The sequence below is a fragment of the Helianthus annuus genome, chromosome 16 (genome assembly GCF_002127325.2).
Source record: "Helianthus annuus cultivar XRQ/B chromosome 16, HanXRQr2.0-SUNRISE, whole genome shotgun sequence".
Taxonomy (NCBI): Eukaryota; Viridiplantae; Streptophyta; class Magnoliopsida; order Asterales; family Asteraceae; genus Helianthus; species Helianthus annuus.
In genome coordinates, this window is record NC_035448.2 from 133,423,049 (window position 1) to 133,443,072 (window position 20,024).

The 20,024-nt window shown below is 34.6% G+C and overlaps 2 protein-coding genes and 1 pseudogene across 7 annotated transcripts in view; 1 reads left to right on the top strand and 2 right to left on the bottom strand.

Annotated features, from left to right (window-relative positions):
• Nucleotides 1–4,980, bottom strand: part of LOC118488249 — a 37,608-nt gene extending 32,628 nt beyond the window's left edge. Inside the window, exons 1-2 of the mRNA XM_035985507.1 lie at nucleotides 4,855–4,980; nucleotides 1,228–2,031 (exon numbers count right to left, since the gene is read on the bottom strand). Of these exons, the coding sequence (XP_035841400.1) occupies nucleotides 1,228–2,031; nucleotides 4,855–4,980 (930 nt within the window). The remainder of the gene's footprint in view (nucleotides 1–1,227; nucleotides 2,032–4,854) is intronic.
• On the top strand, nucleotides 4,722–9,097 carry LOC110916906 (tobamovirus multiplication protein 1). Of its 6 annotated transcripts, XM_022161556.2 has the most exons (13): nucleotides 4,722–5,308; nucleotides 5,750–5,785; nucleotides 5,861–6,080; nucleotides 6,422–6,512; nucleotides 6,613–6,665; nucleotides 6,805–6,897; nucleotides 6,990–7,061; nucleotides 7,155–7,227; nucleotides 7,836–7,881; nucleotides 7,989–8,052; nucleotides 8,206–8,259; nucleotides 8,686–8,763; nucleotides 8,864–9,097. In XM_022161556.2, exons 3-13 carry the CDS (start codon nucleotides 5,958–5,960, stop codon nucleotides 8,954–8,956), a joined length of 840 nt encoding a protein of 279 aa, XP_022017248.1. In that variant the 5' UTR covers nucleotides 4,722–5,308; nucleotides 5,750–5,785; nucleotides 5,861–5,957; the 3' UTR covers nucleotides 8,957–9,097. The 6 variants fall into 6 exon arrangements, with proteins under 6 accessions (XP_022017248.1, XP_022017247.1, XP_022017249.1 ...); XM_022161555.2 differs by lacking the exon at nucleotides 5,750–5,785; XM_022161557.2 differs by lacking the exon at nucleotides 5,750–5,785 and having other exon boundaries at nucleotides 5,867–6,080.
• A 943-nt stretch (nucleotides 9,098–10,040) lies between these two features.
• Nucleotides 10,041–19,737, bottom strand: LOC110919627 (annotated as a pseudogene).
• Between the last annotated feature and the right edge of the window lie 287 nt (nucleotides 19,738–20,024).

Genomic DNA, 20,024 nt, shown 5'->3' on the forward strand with positions numbered 1-20,024 from the left:
AATGAGAGAATAGGTGCGCTGCAAAGCCTATCCTTTAAGTACTGAAAAGTCGTTTCCTGTGTATTACCCCAACGATAGGTAACACCTTTCTGTGTCAACATAGTAAGCGGCTGCGCGATCTTGGAGAAGTCTTTAATGAATCGTCTGTAGTACCCCGCCAAACCCAAGAATTGGCGTATTTCCGTTGGTGTACGCGGTGCAGGCCAGTTCCTGATCGAATCTACCTTGGATGGATCGACATGAATCCCATCCCGGTTCACCACATGGCCTAAGAAGTGGACTTCACGAAGCCAGAAGTCGCATTTTGAAAACTTGGCGTACAGTTGTTCCTTTCGAAGAAGTTCCAAGATAAGACGTAAGTGCTGCTCGTGTTCCTCCTGACTCTTGGAGTAGATCAGAATGTCGTCGATGAAGACAATGACGAACTTGTCAAGATAAGGTTTGCACACCCTGTTCATAAGATCCATGAAAACTGCAGGCGCGTTCGTAAGCCCAAATGGCATGACTAGAAACTCGTAGTGACCGTAGCGAGTTCTGAATGCTGTCTTGGAGACGTCCTCCTCGCGGACTCTCAGCTGATGATAACCAGACCTTAGATCAATCTTGGAGTAGTAACTCGACCCTTGCAACTGGTCGAATAAGTCGTCAATGCGTGGAAGAGGATATCGGTTCTTCACTGTGACCTTGTTCAGTTCGCGGTAATCGATGCACATCCTGAAAGTGCCATCCTTCTTTTTCACGAATAATACTGGAGCTCCCCAAGGCGAAGAGCTTGGACGAATAAAGCCCTTATCCAAGAGCTCTTGTAGTTGCTTTGACAATTCTTCCAGTTCAGTTGGAGCCAAACGGTACGGTGCGCGGGCTATAGGTGCTGCTCCTGGAGCTAGCTCGACTTGAAACTCGACTTGACGATGAGGCGGTAAACCAGGTAAATCTTCAGGAAACACTTGAGGAAACTCGCGTACAACTGGAATATCCTCTATCCTTTTCTCTTTCGCCGATGCATCAGTAACGAGTGCCAAAATGGCAGTATGACCCTTTCGTAAACATTTCTGAGCCTTCAAGAAAGAGATGATGCCAATCTGTCACACCCCCAAAATCCACCTGCTGAATACCACCGCTTGAGAGCGTGACTGACCAGGATCAAGCCACCAATCATATCGAACACTGCATTTAATAATAAAAGTAGATAACGTAATTCATCACGACACGATTGATGTTCAAAACCAAACTTTTAGCCGGTGGTCCATTTTTCGTCACATCATCGTCAACTTCATCTGTTTCACTTTTACGCTTATACCTAGATGCGTTACACTTAAGACATTTATGATGATTTTTGAACTCATTTCTATACAACATACAGTCATTTGGACATGCATGTATTCTTTCAACTTCCAATCCCATTGGGCACATCATTTTTTTTGCTTGGTATGATGAAAGTGGTAACTCGTTACCTTCCGGAAGCATGTCATTTAATAGCACTAATAGATCTGTGAAACTCTTATCACTCCATCCATGTGTTGACTTCAAGATAGACAACCTTAAAACCGCACGAAGTTTGGAATATTTATTACAACCCACATATAATGGTTTTAACTCATCTTCAAGTAATTTCCTTAATTTTTCTTGCCCATTATCACCAACATTAGTCTCTAAATCATCATACATTTCATTGAAGTTGTCATTGTCTTCATTTAAAGCGTCATTTTCTTGATCAGTATCTTGTTCGTTGTTATATGTTTGATCATTGTCTTCATTGAACGACGACGTGCCACGATTTGAAAGCGATTCCCCATGCTTTGACCAACAAGTATATCCAGGCACAAAACCATCTCTCAACAAATGAAACTTTATTTCTTTAATATCATGTTTCTGAAAATTTTTACACGATGCACAAGGACAAAAAATGAGCTGATCTTCGGCATTCACCCGAACCCGATGAGCTTCGGCGGCCTTAAGAAAACTTTGAACACCCAGTATATATTTTGCACTTACAGGACTTTGTTTGTACATCCAATCGTCACGATCCATCTGAAATCAAAATTTACAAATAAATCGAGTGGCCAATTTTTGTTTCAACCACTTTTAGTTTTAAATTTTTATTAAATTAGCAGTGACTAAATGATTTTAGTTCGGAAATTAAAATTTCAGTTGTTGCTACTTTTTAAAACATGTGTCCATCCAAAATATAAAAACAAACACATACATACACATAAACGACTAATAGAAACAAAAGTCTATATATGTTTCGACCAAAAACTAATAAATAACTTGCATGTTTTTCGATTTTATGAATTGTCTATGAAATTTGATCGAATCCAAGACCTAATGGTCTCTAAGTCTTATCCTACCACAATATACCACTAAGAGATAATGCCGTTTTTAGATAAAATAAATAAAAGTTTGGGCTTATCTACATTGATAATAATAATAATAATAATAATAATAATAATAATAATAATAATGATAATAATAATAATAATAAAATAAATAAATAAATATGGATTAACGTTGACACCTGATGTTGGTAGATAACGAAATGATAGTTGGATCACGAAAACCCAGGAGGGTACCCAATTCATATATGGTAGCAAAGTCAAATTGGTTACAAACTGTGTGAACAAAAGATTATTATTATTATATATGTATGTATATTCTTCGCTCAAGTGCAACTCGCAGGGGCGGTGTGAATGTAGTAAAGGTGGCTGGCAAGCCTTCATTCCATATAAAATCTATCTTTGATATTAATCTCAAAAGGTTTGTTTGTTTTGATCCTATATGATGTATTAATGGGGAAGAGCTAAATCATTTTGACCTAAAATACATAAGTTATATGTCCACTATTAAACCTTATTCTTTTCTTTCACGGGGCTAGAACCTACCATTTACAAAGTAACACCAACTATTATGTACAATAAAACAGTTAAATCTCAATAATCAAATTTACCACAATAAAATCATAACAGACGACAATAAAACAATTATATCACATCAATGTAGATTCATCATCCACCACATAAAACACATATATAATAATTTTGTAAAAGCAAGAAAAAATATATTACTATGATTCTACAATTAAACAGGACATTAATATCATTACAAAATTACTAACCTTTTAACTCTTGATGGTTATCAATGATGGGTTAAAAAAATGTAGAATTTTGATGGAGATGATTGTTAAACCTGAGGTCGTTTACACAAGTGACGCACAACTCCAATTAATACTCTTGCTTACAGCCTTTGATCAAAGAGAATAAACGTTATAGCACCAAAAGGAAACAAACTTTTTTTCTTATTCAAAACTCAACCTTGCATATTTATAAACCTAAGCTACTATCCTAATTAATTACAAACTTACTACAACTAGGACACATGGCCTTTTATCTCTATCCATATCATACTTAAAAAATTTAAATAATATATATCTCCATCGTATCATTCTTAAAATGGGTTTTTTTAATTATATTTTAAGTCAGGGGTTTGTAAACACCGTCTAAAGCTATGTAAGCATATTTTAAGTCGGGGTTCGTATCGAAAGACGTGATTTTTATTAGTGTTAAATTATATTTTAAGTCAGGGTTTGTAAAACACCATCTAAAGCTATGTAAGCATATTTTAAGTCAGGGTTCGTATCAAAAGACTCGAATTTTATTAGTGTGTAAAGGATATTTTGTTAGGATCCTGATTGTGTGTGTATATTTAGACGGGGTTATGTGCATTACCGCGTCTAAAAACAAAATTGAACCCCGTCAATGGTTACTTGTGTACTAGTGTCAACTCGTGTAAAGCAAGCGGTTTTAAAGATATAACTTTTTATTTGGTATATAAAATTATATTTATTCAACCCGTACAATATGGTTCTTATAGATATAACTTTTTATTATTTAAAAATATAAAATTATATTTCTTCAACTCGTGCAATAAAACAGGTTGTTAAAGATATATTGTTTTATTATTTATTATATAAAATTCATTTATTCGACCCGTGTAATACACGGGGTTATAACCTAGTTAATTTACTATAGTAAAAATTAATAATACATAATCAGTTAATATTATATGACATTCTAAAATCTAAAATCTAACATGTAATACTTAGGAAAATATACTACATAACGTAATACATTCTTTACACCTTAATATATCACATATAATTATAGTCTTATTTCTAACACCTTAATATATTACATATACTCATAGTCTTATTTCTAAGCCAATATTATTAAGTTAAAAAAAATTACGTAATAATTGATTAACATCAAAATTAGAATTTTAGAAAACTTAAAAAATATAATGTGTTTAGTCTCTACAGAATAATATTGTTGGTAAGTTAATAAAATATTATTAGAATACAAATAATGATAAGAATAAATAATATCAATTTATAGTTTATTAAATTTAAAAAAGAGAAAAATGCTCGGATAGTCCCTGTGGTTTCACCTATTTTCACCTTTAGTCCCTAACTTTCTAAAATTACTTGAATAGTTCCCAACTTTTCATTTTTTGTTCCCGGATAGTCCCTGGGTCTAACTTCAGTTTGTTTTCTCTGTTAAGAGGGTGTGAAATGACAAAAATACCATTTTCCTTAAAAAGGCCAAACCACACGGACTATCCAGGCATCTTCATTTTTATTTATAAAACCCTACCACCACACTTCATCTTCAACCTTCACCCACCGTTACATCACCAGATCTGCACCTTCGCCACCCTGCTACCCCCAAATCATTCATTCAATTCAACCACACTACAATAATGAACCTTACGAAAACAGATTGATGCCTGCAACACTACATAAATTAAACATATTTTGATTGCCGTACATAAATCTCCCCCTACTTCAACAAGACCGACCTTGAATCGGTTGAAGTTAAAGCCACCATCAGGAACAACATCACCGACCACAAAATTTTTACAAACAATTTTACCGTTCACAGTCTCAGACAGCAACACCGGGCCGACAAAAGCGGCAACCACCATTACTCTGCCACCTCCTCACCTACCGTCACACCCCTGTTAAACCATAATCACCACCTCCAAAAATCCATCGGACCCTTCATCACCTCCGATGCTCCCCACAACCACCATTGAAACTTTTTTGAAACATCTCTTATATCGTGACTGACTTTCTGACCCTTCCGATAACCTCACCAATGAGCATCTCCCACCACCACTGAACTGCCACATCCATCATCTTTTCCGGTCACCTTTAGTTCTCCAATCACCTTTAGTTCTCTGCCGCGCAGAACCACCGCCACTGCCGTCACTCGACCCACCACCGAGTTGAGGTTGAAGATGAAGTGTGATGGTGGGGTTTTATAAATAAAAATGAAGAAGATGCCCGGATAGTCCCTGCGGTTTCGCCTTTTTAAGGAAAGGGTATTTTTGTCATTTCACACCCTCTTAACAGAGAAAACAAAGTGAAGTTAGACTCAGGGACTATCCGGGAACAAAAAATAAAAAGTTGGGGACTATTCAAGTAATTTTAGAAAGTTAGGGACTAAAGGTGAAAATAGGCGAAACCACAGGGACTATCCGAGCATTTTTCTCTTTAAAAAATTTATCAATAAAAGAATTATGAGGATTAAAGAAGAGAATGTTATATGGCATTATATTATTTGTAGTTTTTATTATAAGTTAAATTTTCTTTTCATTTTCGGATTTCAGATAACACAATATACGGGATCTCATTTTCATTGACTTTTCACTCTTTATTTTAATTTGTTTTATTATATTTGAATATGCTAAGGTAAGGGCAAGTAGACCGTTGACATAGAAGAAGAAGGTGGTTAGCACATCACTCTGTTTGTTATGCACTTTTCTCATTCAAAATATTTCCTACTAATAGTTTACTCATCAGAAACAGGATTGGAATTCCAAAAGTGTGTGTTTGTCGGTTGTCCGTGAAAGAGAAATCAGTGTGTTTGTAGTTGGATCAACCAATAGGCCCGTCTTCGATGAAGATCAATGTGTGGTCATCGTCAAGTTGGTGGCAAGAAATAGACGGATCGAAGAATTGGCAGGATGGAATCTTCCTCACTCTCTGTGGTTTTTATGCCCTCGTATCCGCCATAGCTCTTGTACGTCATCTAACTCTACATATATAGGTTTGGGTTCTGCTAAATAGAGATTACGATCCGTTATATATAATATGTTATGATCAAGTCACATGGTCTATTTAGGAATACAAATGTTACATATGAAAAAAAGGAGTTAGGTAGTTAAACACGTAGTTAGTCAAATGTTCTTTGCGAATTTTAAGCGATTAATCTTTACGAGCATCATCAAGTGATTGAAAACATTTTTTAGTTGTTGAATTTGTGTCTGTTGACGACTTTCACCTGTTGGAATAATAACAAAAATAAACGTTTGCTTTTTGGGTTGAACGCATCGGTTTAAATATATAGGTTTGTCATTACAGATTCAGTTAATAAGGATTCAAATCAGAGTGCCTGAATACGGTTGGACAACACAGAAGGCTTTCCACCTCATGCATTTCATCGTGTATGGAGGTATAATCCAATCCATAGAGTTAGTTCATCAAACTATTATTTTTTTTAGGTTACCATCTTCATCGTGTAACATGTATGTATGTCACTATTATTTCTGCAGTGCGTGCGGCTGTGTTTGGATTTCATATTCAAGTGTTACATTTGCATCCCAAGGTGAGCGAGCATGTTGAATCTGATAATTAGTTTATCGAAACAATAAAAACTTATAAAATGCAACTACAAGTCACAAAAAAATTGTTTTAAAACGCGAACACCAAACAATAACGTGATAGTTACAAATTTTTGTTGCTAGGTTTGCGTCTGGGTGCTTCTAGAGGTTCCGGGACTACTTTTTTTCTCAACGTATACTCTCCTTGTCCAATACTGGGCTGAGATATATCATCAGGCATGTGAAACTGTTAAATTTATCTTATCTTCATCAGTCTTCTTATAATATAATTTATTGATATAATCTTGTTTTGTTTTTATAATAAGCAGGCTAGAAGTTGGCCTACAGATAAACTGAGGACGACTTACGTGTGTGTTAATGTGGGAGTTTATGTCATACAGGTTAGCTACACGTACACTGTACACATTCATGTTTAACTAAAGACCATTTGAGTATCATTTTGGTTTTATATCTAACATACTTGTTTATATCAGGCTTGTATCTGGATATATCTCTGGGTAGATGACAGCAGCTCGATTCGTTATGCGGGAAAGCTATTTATTGCAGGTTAGTGTAGTTATCGACTCATTGTTTAATATCACAAACTTGTGTTTTAGAGATCGACACTTGACTCTTTTTTCAAGCTCATACAAACCGAGTTACTTAAATGAAAAAATTGTGTCGATATACATCATCGATTATGTTTAAATATAGGCTCAAACTATCTACACACTTGGTGTGTAGATAGCCAACCTAAAAAGGTGTTTTTTGTCCTATGTGGATACCCTGCAGTGTCGAGCTGTAGCCAAAGCGCGGCGTTTTGGTCCGATCAACCAGACAAAGACTGACGGGTTTGTTGACCGGACCAAAACGCCGAGCTTTGGCCGCGTTTTGGTCCTGTCAACCAGACCGGGTGTCAGTCTTTTGTCTGGTTGACAGGACCAAAACGCGGCCAAAGCTCGGCGTTTTGGTCCGGTCAACAGACCCGTCAGTCTTTGTCTGGTTGACCGGACCAAAACGCCGTGCTTTGGCCACAGCTCGACACTGCAGGGTGTTCATATAAGACAAAAAACACTTTTTTGGTGTGCCAATAGGCAAATGGGTGTGCAAATAGGTACACCACCCTAAATATATTACAACTTTGGTTTGTAGCTCATTTCTGCTGTATTCTGCAGTTGTGTCATTCGTGGCAGCAGTGGGATTCTTATCATATGGAGGAAGGTGAATCTTGCAGGCTTATATTAACATGTATTATTAATTAATCTGTTACAAGTTTCTTTCTTCGTCTTGTCAACCTCATAGATTATTTTTATATTCAACGCCTTTAGATTATATAACATGCTGCGAGGTTTCCCTATAGACTCTAAAGGGAGAAGGAACAAACTTCATGAGGTTGGTGGTTGCTTATACCAGTTTATACTTTATATGTATGCTTTATTTTTTATATAGCATAATATTGTATATAAATCATATGAACAATGGGCAAATAAAATATTTTTAATACAGTTGTCTAAATATTTAATTTCAAATGTGCTAATTTTGTAGGTTGGATCCGTGACAACAATATGTTGTACCTTTTTCATTGCAAGATGCTTTGTGGTGAGTTTCTGTATACTTTCCTCACCTATAACTTCTCAAGTTAGTGTTTGATAACGGGTCAAAATGGATACCCTTTTGGGTTTGGGTAATGGATCAAAATGGGTATACTTTTGGTGTTGGTTGAGACAGGGCGTGTTGGGTGATCTTGAAACACTTTCGTAAAAGTATATGATTTTCATAGATCGTTAATTACAATTATTACGTATTTTAATAATATTATAGTTTCTCCAACAAAAAATGATTTAGGAGGATTTGTAACATGAATTAATTTCTAATCTAATCTAATCTGTTCTATATAAGCATTTCTAAAAGTCAATGACATCACTAAAATTTAAATGGATTCGTTTATAACTAAACGGGTCGAAATTGCCACCTCTATATTGTTTTATCTATTGATAAGCATTATATTAATTTTGGTAACTGCAGAATGTTTTATCAGCTTCTAATTCAGAGGTGTCATTAGATGCTCTTGGTCATCCTGTTCTTAACTTGATCTTTTACATGGTAAGCCATAATAATTTAAAAAAAAAAAAATTACAGGTTTCCCATTTGACTTCTTGATTTTGAATTTTTTTCTACGCTAATTGTGTCGGTTGGTCAACAGCTAACGGAGATCCTCCCTTCGGCTATGGTGCTGTTCATTCTAAGAAAGCTGCCACCCAAGAGAGTTTCGGCACAGTCTAAGCGAGATCATTAGGCACGAGAATCTTTGTTTATTCCATGGACATGGAAACATAAGTTATTTGGATTGTTTTTGTTTGGTATACATGTTATTGTAATTTTCTCTTGGTGTAGAACATTATTTTTTTTAAACAAATTTGTACACTTCTATAGTAAATCTTCGTAGTGTCAATAACTTGTCTTCTACTTCCCTCTTCTCCACCACTGCCAGCGGCTAAACTCCGATAGTTCCCATCTGCAGACTGCACGTCATCGGCTTCTTCATCAATGCAGTTAAAAAAGGAATGGAGATGAAGAAAATTGCATGCGAAAGACCTTACAAAATTAATGTTTGATTATAGATCTATTTATTTTTGGACCTCATTAATTTTTAGAATCTTTAAACAAATCACTTGTTCAAAAAGCGCACATTAGACATTCGCTGAAATGCATGGAAGTGATTTTTGTTCAAAAAGCGCACATTAGACAAGTCACAAATATTTGTTTCAAAACGCGAATTACAAAACACTAACATGGTATTTACAATTTTTTTCTGTTAGGTTTGCAACCGGGTTCTTTTAGAAGTTCTGGGACGACGTATACCATCTTTGTCCTATTTTGGGCTGGGATATATAATATATTACCAGGCATGTGAAAATGTGAAATTTATCTTATCTTCCTTAATCTAACGTATAATTTCTTGATATATGTTTGCCAACAGATAAACTCAAGACTAATTACGCGTGAGTTAACGTGGGAGTTATGTCATTCAGGTTAGCCCCCTGTACATTCATGTTTGTTTGAGGTGGCAATTTTGACTCATTTACTTATTAATCACCTGATCGATCGGCTATGTGTTACTTTAACCGGTCAATCACGTAAAAAATTAGCTCAAAAGAAACTGGGTCAAACGTTGACCAGAACATATATATTTTCAAAGCAAAAAGCTTCCCATATCAGATCATAATATAACTTTGGTATCATATCTAAAAAAACAAGTCTTTAATTTAGAAACTATTAACTTTTTTTTTTTTTTAACAAAATGTGTTTCATGCCAACCCGACCCGACCCGTTGAAAAGATCATTTTATATCTAACATTCTTGTTTATATCAGGCTTGTATCTGGATATACCTATGGGTAGATGACAGCAGCACATTTCATGCCAACCCGACCTCGTCCACGTGGCATTTTCTTTGATGCGAAATCTTCAACATCCTTGAGTTGATAATAATGAGGTGCAATTTCCACAAGCCACTCGGGTTTTATTTCACTCACCTGTCTCATGTACCCCTTACTTGTTTCCACTACCTCATGGTATACCACCTACCTTGGAAGTACCTGAGCTAAACCCGAGCTGGGGTGAATATAAACAGTCTGAGGATGTTTAACGCTCCTGTAAGAACCATACATTTGCAACTTTGCTGAGTTAGGGAAGTATCCTGAAGCTATGGCCTTCTTAATTGCTTCCAAATTGCCAGAGTTTGATGTTAACTCGATTTCAACTCTTTCTAAAAGCCCCTTCAATTGATCCCTTATGTCTCGGGCACGCTTCATACTCCTCACCTGGATGTAATTCTCATAGCACCATTGAGTAGAAAAGCTTGTCTCTTTCCACGAATTGTAAACCTTAAGCAGTGCTACGTGATCTCCAACATTACCCATATGAAAATTCAAATGCGCATTGTCTGCATGAACTCGTTTATCTTTTGGACCATAAAATATGGAGCTTCCCGTCGATAGCATGGCAGCAATTGAAATGATCTCATCTGAGCACTGGTATTTGTCCGATGCAACAATCATCTTGGACAACATTGGATCAAGTGGAAATTCCGCCATCTTTCTACCCACTCTTGTCAACTCACCGTGTTTATTGAGTGCACCTAAGGCATACAATAGTTCCAAAGCTTTCAGTAATGCCTTAGTTGGTCGTCGGTCCACAAAATCAAAATCTAACAAGTCACGGATCCCGAGGCTCTTTAGATTGAGGACGACATTGGCGAGGTTGGTTCGTTGGATCTCTGGGACCGTGTTATTATCTAAATCATTAAAATAGTTGTAAGCAGTATACAGTCTAAAGCACTTACCAGGCCCTGTTCATCCTGATCGACCCGCCCGTTGTTTTGCAGATGCTTTTGAGATAGGTGTAACGCGTAATGATTCTGTTCCCGTACGAGTGTTGTAAGATTTCAGCTTAACATAACCCGGATCAATCACGTATTTAATACCATCAATTGTTAATGATGTTTCTGCAATATTAGTGGCGAGGACCACCTTGCGGGCCCCTACAGGAGTAGGTACAAATATTTTAGCCTGAAGTTCAGTAGGGAGATTTGCATAAATCGGGCATATTATCAGTTCCGCTATTTTACTCCCTAATCCTCATGTCCGGCGTTTAAGAATCTCTTCGGCTGTTTCAATATCTTCCTGACCAATGAGAAAGACAAGGATGTCACCATCGCCAGGTGGCTGAGTAACATGAATCTGAAGAGTTGTCACAACTGCAGCATCCAAGTAATCGGCTTCTGGTGCTTTAGCGTAATTTATTTCTACGGGAAATTGCCTTCCGGGAATTTTAAAAATCCAGGCAGAATCAAAATAGTCACTAAATTTCTCTGCATCAAGGGTGGCACTTGAAATAAGCAACTTGAGGTCGGGGCGAAAGCGAGCTATATGCTTAACTAAACCGAACAAGATATCAGTTGACAATGTCCTCTCATGAGCCTCATCCACCATCACTACACTATAACTTGCAAGATCAGGTTCACTAAGAATTTCTCGTAGTAACATGCCATTAGTCATATATTTAAGCACCGTTTTGTCAGAAGTACAATCTTCAAAACGTATCGAATAGCCAACCTCATGCCCAAGTTTGACTCCCATTTCTTGAGAAACTCTAGCAGCAATACTCATAGTAGCAACCCGTCTCGGTTGTGTGCACCCTATCATCCCACGTTTTGTGTATCCAGCTTCATGGAGATATTGTGGTATTTGAGTTGTCTTCCCAGAGCCAGTCTCACCAACAATGACAAGAACCTGATGATCTTCGACAGCTTTGAGCAATGAATCCCGATAGGAATATATAGGTAATGTTTTTCTGTCCGCCAAAAGCCTCTTCTTGTGTGCTGATTTTGCCATAGATTTTTCTTGATACGGTTCATCATCAACACATTGACCCTTTATGAACTCGTTCGGGTCCTCAAACACAAAACCGTAGTTTTCAGGCTGCCTTTTGTTCTTTGACCCAAACTTTATTGTTGCTTTTCTAATCTGATGATCCTGTTCAGCAGATGGGTTCATCTTATCTCCATCTTTCGAGCGCTAGAGCAAATCTTTTCTCTTGATTAACAACACCACCTTGTTGATCATAAGCATCAGGCATCCGATACATGTTTATGTTATCGTGTCACGACCTCATATATTTGCTTTTTATAACTGTAGTGACGGTGTTCAATTTCGGAACCGCCAAATAGATACTCTTCATCTGCAATATCATCTCTGATTTCCTCTAGTTTCTTGTGCTCTCTTTTCTTAAAATCCTTATAGCTTCAATGTTGTCTAGTTCTGCCTTGAAAGCATTGGATAATTTGGCTTTTTTATCAGACTTAACATCAGGCAACAGTTTGTAATTCTTCTGCTTTCGGGATACTAGCATTGCTGCAGCCTCTTCTTGATTTGATCCAGAACTCTTTGCGGAATATAAGCGTGTGTGTCGTTTAAAGATGACGACACTTTTCAGAAGGTGATGAAGCTTTCTTAGATAAACTGATCACGTATTGGCCCACGGATGGTTCAGAAAATCCTAAGAGGGAAGAAGCTAATAATAATAATAATATGTTGATAATATAACTTGGGCAGGAACTTTAGTTTATTAATTTGTTTATTGCTTGAATTTAATTGAATGTTTAATATTGACTATTCAAATTGAAAGGCTTGCGTGCCAATTAAGCCGAATAATTTTCTCTCATAACATTAACATTTATATCTGTGTTTGTTTCAGTTATTTGTACATCCTACTCATAACACGGTCAAAAAAAATTATGTCCAGTCAAACAATTAAAAAAACACTACCATATTTTTGCTAAAAAAACTAAAATGATGAAAATACTATAATTTTAAACTGTGGGCAAAATTGTTATTTTTCATGACAAATGAGCGTATGTTAGGCAGCTGTCTGGCACGAAAAAAAATTACACCAAGTCAACAAATTAAAAAAAAGCATTACCATAATTTCATAAAAAAAGTAAAATAAAACAAAACGAAACACTAACATATTTGTGTATAAAAAAACTAAACCAATGGCATGGCTATATTACATTGAAGCAAAATAGTAATTTGACAGAAATAAAAAAAAATGATGGCGAAGCTGTAAATCTGAACGGAGGACAAAATTGTAATTTGTCTGAAAGGAAAAAAGAATAAAACCAATAGTAAAAGTATAAATTTAAACGATGTAAAATCGTAATTTAGAAAAAAGAAAAAAAGATTTTGTGGATGCCATGTGCTGCCCCACTCCACCAATCCCATGAAAACACTATTGCCGGCCACCCTTTTTGTTAATGTAGATAATGATATGATAAGCAATGTTTTTTAAAGAAAAAAATATAATAAGATGATATACGAATATTATCCACAAATAGCATAGAAAATATGACAAATAAAAAACTTAGGTACTTTTTTTCTTCGGCACGAAACAGTAACAACAACCGATCATTAACCACAACTAAACATGTTAGCCGTCACAGATACCAAGACCCTAAGTAAGGCTCCAATTTTATATTCTGGCTACCAAAACATTGATTATTTATGCATAATCCAATTTATAATACTGGTAGTAAAGGGTATATGCTTAAAATTTTCATCTGATCCCTTCATTCTAAACATCTTTCTAGATTTTGTAGTGTATGTCCATGTATATATACACTGCCTTAAATATTTAATTAAAGAACAGACTTTTACATATAGTAATGTGAATTAAGACATCGTGGGAAAAGAAACATTTTAATATTAATGAAATCATACTTTCATTATATATTCGGATCTTATATATGTACCATGTAGAATTTATTTGTTTATAATAATAATAATAATAATAATAATAATAATAATAATAATAATAATAATAATAATCCTAAACTATCCATGATAAACCTATGCTATCCTCCGATCATGCTATGTTAAAACATGGATCTATGGTTTGGTTATAACCAATAATATTAGAATAAATAAAGGTATAGATAAATAATTATATATAAGATTAAGCACAAGACTAATTATTTAAAAGATAAAATAAACTGAAAAAAATAAAAGATAAAATAAAATAAAAAGAAACTCTTAGGTTGAAGGAGAAAATGCCATATGACATTTATTGAAGTATTTTATTAAAATTTAGATATACCTTTATTAAAAGGGATTTGTCTTTGAGTCGGTTTAGGAGTCCTTATTGAAAGGCTTGCATGCCAAGCATAATTGTTAATTGTTTGCCTGCCAAATAGGGCAGCAGAAGCATGTATAAATACAATGATAATTTACAAAAGGAGCCCTTTGAGAATAACATAAATACAACAAATAATTAAGTGTAGCAACACCAAGTAACTTTAGTTATATACTAGTAGGTCATCCCACGTTTGGTTCATTACACTTCAGGTACGATTCCGACACACGGTATAGCAACCAAAAAAGATATGTCCACAGGGGTCCGGGATATCATACATTTGTCTAAAACCAAAAAGCGAATACAAGTACTGGTACCGATGTTGTTCGGCTATTATCAATTCGGTTATTGACATTTGTATTGCTTACGATACAAAAAAATACTCTAGTGCGATACGTCAAGAAAACCATAAAAACACATAATGTATTGGTCCTGATGTTGTTTGGAGTGTATATAGGTTCTGTTCATCACGGTAAAGAACAAAAAAATAACTAACTATATTTGACCCATTCGACATAGTCCTTTTCTCCTTTATCAAATCATAGATAAAGAATATGCTTGTCCCATCGGTATATTCAAAATAAGTGTTTTGCAATAGCACACTCGTAATTTTATAAGACACTTAAAAATTTACAAGCGAAAAACAAAATGCTTAAAAGTAACTATAATAATAAAATATTATAATAATTAAACAATTAAATAAGCAAGATAAAAATTTGAGGTACATGCTTCCCACCATTCACAAAATGCCTTTTGTCTAATATGGATGTTTTCCCTCTCGTGTTACAACAGAGAAGTGAAAGGAATTAAGTCGGTATCAGTTCGATTTGTCACAGTATCAGTACATGCTATAGCAAACGAAATAAAAAACAAAACAAAAAGTGATAATAAACCAAAACAATATCTACATGTGTTCGATTTGGTTGAAAAGAAAAAAGTAACTACGAAATAGTCTCGATATTTATATATTATTTAGTTATCTCACGTATATTCTTAATTTTCAATATTTATACAAAAATTATAAGACACAACACCTAATAAGTGCATTTTTTTTAATATTTACATAAATATTAGCAATCTATCTATACTTTCTATAAAAGGAGAAATCCAAGTGACAGAAGAAAAGCTGATGTGTCAGCAGGAGAGGGTGTCCAACAAGGCTTTTCTTATCTCATTATTACATTATAAAGCCTAATATTAAAGGACTTTAAAATTCAAAGTTGGCCCACATCAAACCACTGCCTTGGTCTGCCTTATACTCAAAGGTCTGCCCTGATCGTTTATATTAAAGTACTGATGTTAATTGAAAATTCAAAAAACCTCTTCTCACGTTCAAAATTCAAAATTCTGGCTCCATATTCAAAATTCAAACCATATATATTTTAATTCTAATCCTATAAATAAGATATAATTATCTGGCTCCACATTCAAATCTCTCTCGCTCATATCTACATATGAATTTGGCTCCACATTCAAATTTCAATTTATCTCTCTACTCAAATGCATAGCTCTCATGATTGAGCCGGTTAATCTTCAGATACAGTTCTTTGTTCCAGTGTCATTGTTCCAGTATCATTGTTCCAACATCGTTGTTTCATGGTAGCTCTGTTTCACACACTCGCCTTTGACCTTGGCTTTACGGGTTATTTTAGGTTTGTGGAAGGCGAACAAGTTAAGAATATGCGCACAACATCGCACGTGAAACAAACGTCCATCAATAGCAAGTTTCTTTTGAAGATTTAAATTTTCCATTAACCTCCGAGCTACCACGTCATTAGTTCTAGCATTGTCAACAGTCAAAGTGGCCACTTTCGTCTCAATATTCCAATCTTTTAAACACTTGAACAAACAATCATAGATACGTACTCTAGAATACGGTGGCGGAACATCAACAAAACTTAATATGGATTTGTGAAGATTAAACTCCGAGTCTACAAAGTGGCATGTCACTACCATGTAATGGATATTTTGAATTGATGTCCACATATCAGTTGTAATGCTCACATGATTGACGGTGTTTAACAGCTTCTGGGTTCTTTTCTTTCCAATTTCGTAACTAGAAATACAATCTTGTTGAATTGATGCACGCGATATCTTGTTAAAAGCCGGATTAGCTTCTTTCATCAGCACATTAAACAATTCATACTCAACAAAATTAAATGGCAATTCATGAACCATGATCATATGAGAAATAACCTCACTCATCCTAGCATTGCTAAACTTCCAATTTTGAACCAATGATGAAGATTCTGTTGAATTTCCAAAGCCAGCATTTAACTTTAACTGACCTTTACTGACGGCTTTTAGTTTCGGGCAATTAGTGTTAATATGCCTGAGTAATGGTGTGGTGGTTCCATCTTTGAGCTTCTTTAATTTCTCTCCACAATGTATACATTGCGGGGCTTCGCTTCCACTTGCATTACTTATTGTATGAAAATGTACCCAAGCATTTGATGTCTTCTTTCTTTTCCTTTTAGTGTATGGGGCATCTTCTTCATCATTGTTTTGTTGTTCAACTCTATTAGTTATTTCATTTACATGTGCATTCTCTTCTTCATCATTAACTACAATGACATCATCAATATTGGGCATCTCTTCCATAGTTGAAGTATCTTTGCTTCTTTGGAATTCTATATCATCATAAGGGAGTTGATAATCAGACATCTTGCTTGATAACCTAAAGAAGAAAAAATAGTTTTTTTTTTTAAATTGTATTCATTCTAAAAAATCGAAATCCAAAACCAAAATATATTTTTTCTAAATGTCAACATTTATAGGTCACTTGTTCAATAATTTTATAACTAAACTAGGTTAGAACCTCGTGTATTACACGAGTTGAATAAATATAATTTTATATACAAAATAATACCAAACAATTAAAAGTTATATCTTTATAAACCCTATGTATTATATGGATTGAATAAATCTAATTTTATTTACTACATAATAAAAAAAGTTATATTTTTAAAAACCCTGTGTATTACACGAGTTGCATAAATGTAATTTTGTATAGTAAAAAATTAAAATGTTATATCTTTAAAAAACCTCGTTTATTACATGGATTGAATGAATCTAATAAAAATTTATATCTTTAAAAAAACTAACGATTATACTCGATATACGATGGATGAGGTGATTACGGTGATGGTTCTTATAAATGTCACGTAAATATCGTGATTACCATATTTGAGTTGAGAGTTGAACACGAAAATAAAAGTATAGAACCAATAAACATTGATTAATATTTTTGGTTACCCCTTATAAAAAAATTTGAAATATGTTCTATCCTTAACTACTTTAGTTTAATAAAATAAATAAATCATTTACATTATATTAATTTATATTTAGTGTATATCTTTTGTTATTTTCAGGATAAATAATTTTGAAATCTAATAATTATTTTAAAATATTATATTATCTCTGTTTAAATTTATTTTAAATTTAATTTTATAATTATATTTTAATTGATATTAATTATCTATAAAAAATAGATGGCTTCAATGAATGACATGTGTCTTCTTATTGGTTTCTTTTATTATATAGTATAGATGTACAAATGAATATATCAAAACCTTTCAACAGTGTAATATATAAATTAAAACCATATGTATTTTGTAGTTTTCAACAATTAATCATGGACCTGTGGGTTGTTGCAATTCTTTGAGTCAATCATATTATTTATTTTTTTAAACACCTATATAAGGCTAATAAGGATTTCAAGGAAGCAACAAAGAACAAGTAATTTACCCAAAATCAACACCTATATAAAAAATACATCTCTAAACAAAATAACAAAAAAAAAAAAAAACCATCAGAATTAATCACCAAACAAGGAGAACCTTACTATTCTTTCTATACAAGGACCAATTTCCACAACTAATATACCAATATTTTTTAGATAAAAAAAATGATTTCAGTCATCTTAAAAGTCTAGTATACCTGAGATAAAAAAAAATGATTTCAATCATCTTAAAAGTCTAGTATACCAAGTAGCAGCAGACAATATTGAAACCCAATTGTACTCACCTTCTTGGTTGTAAGAAACTACTTACTTGCAATGCGATGGAACTATTCTCAAAGATGTATGTGTAGTAGAGGAAAAAAAAGACTAAATACAATGAAAACCTTAATCAACGATACATATGAGAAAAGATCTTTTTAAATTGGAATTTAGAAATCAAATACTAATATCATATAAAGATTGTTATGAAATTGGAAAGTCAAAATAGTAAAGAAAATCTTCTACATTTTAAATTTAGTATTTGTTTTAAACTTAATATTAGTAATATATAAAGTTAAAGAATTAAATAAACGAACGAATATAAACGAACATAAACGATCGAATTCAAACGAACATAAACGACCGTTCATGAACGTAAATGAACGAACGAAACATTGTTCGTGTTCGTTCATTTAATTAAATGCACGGAAAAAATTGTTCATGTTTGTTCGTTTACTATATAAACGAACATAAACGAATTTCCCACCGAACGATACATGAACGGTTCACTGAACGTTCGGTTCGTTTACAAGCCTACATTTAACCCACGAATGAGGCCGCTCCATCACCATGCACGTCAAGTAACCCTCTAAACACCTGTTAACCACCTCCATCTGGCCATCCGTCTATGGGTGGTAAGCCATGGACAAGTTGGCAGACACCCCTTAAAAACTCCGTCCAAACAACCTCAAAAAGATAGGATCGCGATCAGAAATTATAGAGTTAGGACACCCATGTAACTTATAGGCATTATCAAGAAACACATGTGCTACCTCCTTGGGAGAGAACCGGTACGTGATCCAATGTCATGAAGTGACTGTATTTTGTGAGTCGATCAATCACCACAAATATAGCATCTTTACCCTTGACCTTCGCTATAAAATCCCTTGAGATATATGTGAAAATAGTGTCAGGATCTAGTAAAGGTTGTAACAGATCCGACGAGGAAACATTTTCATGCTTAGCTCGCATACACACGTCACACTGACGGACAATTTTTCGCACCATCTTTGAAACTCCCTAAAAAAGACCCTTCACTCGTTGAACCGTGGCCTAACTCCTGAGTGACCACCCACCTGTGAAAATAGTCTTAGCAATCTCATGATCCCGCAAGCGAACGTCTCCCCCAACCACTATACGATTCCCTTTGGTTAATCACCTCCCATTCCATTTAAATCTAGCCAAAATTTCACCACTTTTAAGCTTTTGTATAATGTTTTTTACCTCAATATCATGGGCTTGACTGTCCGTAGCCTTTTGCAATAATAAAGGTTCTATTTGTGAGATGGCAGTAGTGAATAATGTGGCACCCTGAACCCGTGATAAGGTGTCAGCCACAACATTCTCTAGACCCTTTTTGTACTCGATGTTGTAATCATAGCCCATGAGTTTCACGAGCCATTTGTGTTGCAATAGAGTTGTCACCTTTTGGGCCAAAAGATGTTTGAGACTTCTCTAATCAGTGCGAATAATAAACGGGTCCGTGATGAGATAATAGTGCCACTATGATCGCGAGCAAATCATTCTCGTATACTGATAACACATTTGTTTTCGGGGAGAGAGCCTCGCTTTAAAATGAAACCCGGTCGTGCTCTTGCATTAGAACCGCCCCTAGCCCACTCGCCGAAGCATCATCTGTTTCCACCAAGAATTGTTTAGTAGGATCGGGCAAT